The 5,199-nt window shown below is 47.2% G+C and overlaps 1 protein-coding gene across 1 annotated transcript; it reads right to left on the reverse strand.

Annotated features, from left to right (window-relative positions):
- Positions 1 to 1,845: 1,845 nt before the first annotated feature.
- HRG_01795 (reverse transcriptase (RNA-dependent DNA polymerase) domain-containing protein) lies at positions 1,846 to 3,710 on the reverse strand (the record flags this gene model as incomplete). The annotated part of the gene is made up of 5 exons (XM_044860266.1): positions 1,846 to 1,957; positions 2,032 to 2,335; positions 2,381 to 2,750; positions 2,926 to 3,040; positions 3,316 to 3,710. The coding sequence occupies 5 exons, from the start codon at positions 3,708 to 3,710 to the stop codon at positions 1,846 to 1,848; spliced, it is 1,296 nt and encodes a 431-aa protein (XP_044723899.1).
- Positions 3,711 to 5,199: the final 1,489 nt, after the last annotated feature.

Here is a 5,199-nt window from a genome sequence, read left to right on the forward strand (position 1 = left end):
AATCCTACCCTATACTCCTTCGACGGATCCTTCCGCTTACGTTATTAATTACCCGATTCTATACTTATTACTTATACCTTTTTATAAGTATATACTATATAATAGTAATAAAATTACTACTCCTTTATAAGAGGAATAGCTAACTATTAGTATTAATAAAGATACTATAATATTAGCTACTTATATAGACCGAGCTAAATATAATAGGAAGTTATTATTAAATATCCTTTATACTATTATATACTTTAAGTAGTAAGTAAAGTAAGTAATAAGTAAGGAAATCGAGAAAAGGAATACTAACGGCTACTACTTATATTATAGCGCGTTTATATACTTTATATTAAAATACTATTTCTTTTTAGCTAAATAACCCTTAGTAGTTTAAGTAGTAAAGATAGAACTACTTTTTACCTTAAATAATAAAAAGGACTCTATATCCTTAGGCCTAAAGGAAAAAGAGTAGCTTTAAAGTAAAGATAGGCTTTAAAGCTTTAATTATTAGTATAAGTAAAAAAAAGGAAGAATTATCTACTTATATTAAAAAGGAGCTTACTTTAATATAGGTTATAATTAATAACTCTTTATTAGTTACCGCCTTTATAAATAAGGGCTATTAGTATTATACTATAGTTAATAAGGCGCTTATATAAGAGATATAAGTACTACTAGAAAAGATCGCCCTTAGGTAAGTAAAGGGCGCTTTAAGCGAAATAAAAGGTATAGTAATTAAAGGTATTATATAGCTAGCTATAAAGGTTAATAGTTACTATAAGCTTATTATAGCCTATATAATCTATTAACTAAAGTTTCCTTTAATCCTTAGGAAACCTTAGATATTATATATAGAGTTATACTTAGTTTTATATTAAAAGATACTATAGTTTAGGCCTATATACTAATAGGTCTACTATAATAATAGTTCTATAAGTATAGGATTAAGCGTATAAGCTTTATACTTAGCCTAAGAAGTCTTTATATCTATCTTTATAAGAATTATATAATAAGTAAAGTAAGAAGAAGGCTAAGTAATAGCTAATATAGTTGTCACGAATAGTAGGGCCAAATAGGCATAAAGTTAGTATTTCAGAATCGTCCGGTGCTGCTCCATTTTCCCTTCTGTTCTCTGTGTCTGTTCCTTCCTTCCTCGCCCTTTTATTCCTGGCCACAATCTCGATCTTCTCCGTCTGCCTCACACCTCCGTCAATCGTCGGGGGTGGCTGCGCCCCACTTTTCCTAGGACACCGTCCCTGACGGCCGGGCTGACTGTCTCAGCCGACGCATCAGAAAGCAGGCCTGACGTCCTGGCTGACTGTCTCAGCAGGAGCATCAGCAAGCAGGAACCTCTAGAGGTCCTACGAGCGGCTTCGCAACACACCCTTAGTGACGGCCAACCAGGACGTTGCTAGAGATGCGGGAATGTCGTGCACGACTCATCTCTCGCCCTGGGCCTCTTTATGGCTATCACGGGATGTATCACATCTCGTAATTCTTCAAGCTTGGCCTCTCTACTCAATCGTTCCTTTATCTCCTCAAGCCCAACCATTCGTTGGAACTCGAGGAGCTTCTGCCTCGGCAATGCCTTCGTCAAGCCATCTGCTCGCATATGTGTCGTAGGCACCCAATTGACCCGAATTCGAGCATCTTGAACCTCTTGTCGTAGCCAATGCTGATGAATGTCTACGTGCCTCAGTCTCGTCGAGAGCTTCGTACTCTCCTCTTAGAAGTCTGATCGTCTGGGCATTGTCGCATTCCACTACCAACGGAGAGGGAATTCGGATGTCCAGGGAATTCAACAGACGGCTCAGGAAGATCGCCTCCTTTGACGCCTCTGAGAGAGCAAGCAACTCAGCCTCCGTGCTTGACGTCGTGACTGTCGCTTGCTTTGACGCTCTCGCCACTGATCCTCCAAATAGGGTCATGACGTAGCCTTGTGAGCTCTTCCTGTCGACTGAATTGTCTGCGAACGATGCGTCACTCGAACAGAGGAACAGCTCCGCTTCCTTCGATCCTCCTCCGAGACGTAACGCGTACGATCTCGTTGCAAAGAGGAAGAGGATAACTCTGTCTGCTGCTTTCTGGTGCTTCTCATCGGGATTGTGGTTATGTCTTGCCAGTCGGGATACGGCAAACGCAATATCTGGTCGCGTTGAAATTGCTGAGAAGAGCACGGAACCAACCTTCTGGAGATACTGATGTTTTTCCCTTTCATTTGCTTGGCTTGTAGCTGGCAGGAGCTCTTCGTCAGAGATCATTGGCGTGTCTGGGAGCTTGAGAGACTCAGGGGCGTTGTCGTTGTTTAACAGGAACTTATACGCGATCTTGTCGATATAGGCGTCTTGCGTCAGCCAAAGCGTCTTCCTTTGACGATCGCGGAGGATACGAATCCCCAAGAACCAGCGAGGTTCTCCAAGCCGAGTTAGGTTGATCTTTTTCTGTAGTCCCCGAGTAGCTTCTTCGACGACCCCTTCGTCCTCCTTCCGGAATGCCCAGATGATGTCATCAACGTAGAAGAAGACGGTCACCGCTCCCTTCACCATGACACACGGCTCCTGGGGAACTTTTCTGAATCCCAGTTCCTCTAGAGACGACGTAAGCATCTGTTGCCAGAGGAGCGGCGAGCGGCGTAGTCCGTAGAGAGCTTTTCTCAGGCGTAGGACTTTCCCCCTCTTCTGGAACCCCGGTGGCATCCTCATGAAGATAACTTCTTCGTCGTCGAGGGGGGCATGAACAAAAGCATTGACTGCATCCATCTGTTCCAATTCGAGGTCGTGTTCCGCGGCAATGGCCATTAGCGTACGAAACGACATTCCTGCGAGGGTAGTCGCTCGAGTAGGCAGGTCCCCTTTCTTGCTGATTGCCACAGACAACGAGGCGAGCTTTGCACTTTTGGAGATTGCCGTGCTTATCAGTCTTATAGATGAATACCCACTTGCAACCGAGGACCTGCTTTCCAGCAGCCTTCGTCCAGAAGACCTCGTCAAACGAGCCCATTTCCGCATGTGAGGCCAGGTGGTCTCTCTGAGCCTGGGTGAATTCCTCTCTATACGGGTGTTTTTCTAGTTGCTTCTGCGTCTGTGGAGGCTCGGGTAGGTCTCTCTTGTGGACTTTTGCGCTTTTCGGTCTGAACAACCTTCCTGCTGTGAAGGCTCCGTGCACCCCGTCCTCAATTGGCACCGGGACGAAGTCGGCAAAACGGTCGATGTATGACTGATCCAGCTCTGGTTGATCAAATGGTTCCAGAGCTTTCAAACGCGATTCTTTCATCAGGCCTTCAAGGTCGGCTTGAAATGCCGCTCCTCCAAGAGAGCAACCCACCCCTCAGGGTGAGCCTCCTCTTCAGGATCATCCTGAACCCGGACTCTCTTCTGAGCTTGCAACGGCTCCAGATCGACTTGGAAAGGGGCTTTTACCACCACCCCCTTAGGGTCAGCGTATGGAAAGTGAACCGAAAAGACTCCATGTGGTTCTTCTTCCTCCGGGTCAGAAGCTGGTGGCGTTAGGTATGCATCTTCCAGCTCCCGCGCTCTCCCGTAGTCTTCTTTTTCCTGCTCTTCGCTTTGTTGTTGTCCCTGCTCCTCGTCTTCGTTATCTTCAGCCATTCTGATGTCATCATCCTCGAAGTCCTCGATATCAGTGTCTTCATCGGTCTCTTCGTCAAGGATGGCCTGATTCGCCGTCTGGCCTTCCGGGATTTCAATCTGTTGGATCATCTCTCCGATGCTCGCAGGCAGCGGCATCCGCTCGCCTCCTCCTTCGAAGAACGTATACTCGTCAAAGACAACATCTCTCGTTGCAATGACCTTCTTCAAGAGAGGACCCAAATTAGGAAGATATTTGTAGACTTATAACCGATGAGGTATCCGATGTGAGCTCTCGGGTCGAGCTTCCACCTCTTCCTCAATCCAAGCTGTGCATTTGCTGTCATTGCGTAGGCTCGGCAGCCGTACGCACGAAGATGTGAGCTGATTTTCTTCCTGTGAACAAGTCAATGGGAGACTTCCAGTCGGCTTCTCCTTCGTTAGCGTTTTCAGCGGCGAATCGAGGCTCTCTTGGCGTTCGGTTTCGGAGGTAGCAGGCTGCTTCGATGATCTCTTTCCATAGTGAATGCGGTAGTCGAGAGGCAATCCTCATGACTCTCGCTCTCTCGGTAGAGATCCTCCTGACCTCTCGGCTCCACCATTCTGGTCCTGAGTGTTGGAAGCTGACATCGCCTTTGTCATCCCTTTCTTCCTCATCCAGGCTGAGATTTTCTTCGTGAAGAGCTCGCCGTCAGAGCGCACGACATTCGTCTTAAATCCAAAGCGAGCGAGCATAAAGGAGGAAAAGTCTTTCAAGACAGCTCCGTGTTCCTTTGCCTTGTAGGTCTTCATGAAGTAGGGAAAGACCATTCCAGAGAAGGCGTCTGTGATAAACATCACACGGACGTAGTTCTCGTGGTCTCTCGCAAGGTCGGTCCAGTCTATCCAGATCTCGTAGCACGGCTTGTCTCTTTCCTCGTCAGGTGGACGGCGGGAGACTTGCCTTCTGACCTTCCCCTGAGCACAGTACTCGCATTCGACGGTTTTCGGCCCCTTAATCCGGACCCCTTTGTAGGCCTAGCTTGTGCAAAGCCATTGGACCAGGGTGACCAAGACGGGCGTGCCAAAGCTTGCCGTCTCCTTGAGAGGCAGGTCGAGGATCTCTTGAGCCGGCTCTTCGAGCTTTCCTTGTCTCCTTCTTCGATGCCTGGAACGCACTGTTGAAATCCGGGAATTCGGTTTCCACGGGCTGGTATTCAACAACAAACTGCTGATATTTCCTCTCGGTGATCCCGATAGTCTGGCCCTTTCGGACTAGCCTCATAGGCTCAGACAGCGTATCCCAAAAGATCTGATCGTCGTCGATAAGAGTCTGCAAAGAAACCAGGCTCGATGAGAAACCGGGACAGTAGGCAACCTTCTTTAATCGGGTGTTCGGTGGGAGCCGTCAGGCATCGTCGTTGCGACATTGACTCGCCCGAATCCTTCGATTCGAACGAGAGAGTCACCGGCGACGATAAAGTCATTCTTGGCCTTTTTAAACGATCGGAACCGACTGAGCTTGTTGTTGATATGAAGAGATGCGCCGCAATCAAGGAGGGTTGAATTCTTAAGCGGATATTCCGATCCCCTTAGGCCAGGGGACTCAGCTGAGAACACGAAAGCTGGGTTTGCTGAGCCC

This window comes from Hirsutella rhossiliensis (assembly GCF_020360975.1).
Source record: "Hirsutella rhossiliensis strain HR02 chromosome Unknown scaffold00002, whole genome shotgun sequence".
NCBI lineage: Eukaryota > Fungi > Ascomycota > Sordariomycetes > Hypocreales > Ophiocordycipitaceae > Hirsutella > Hirsutella rhossiliensis.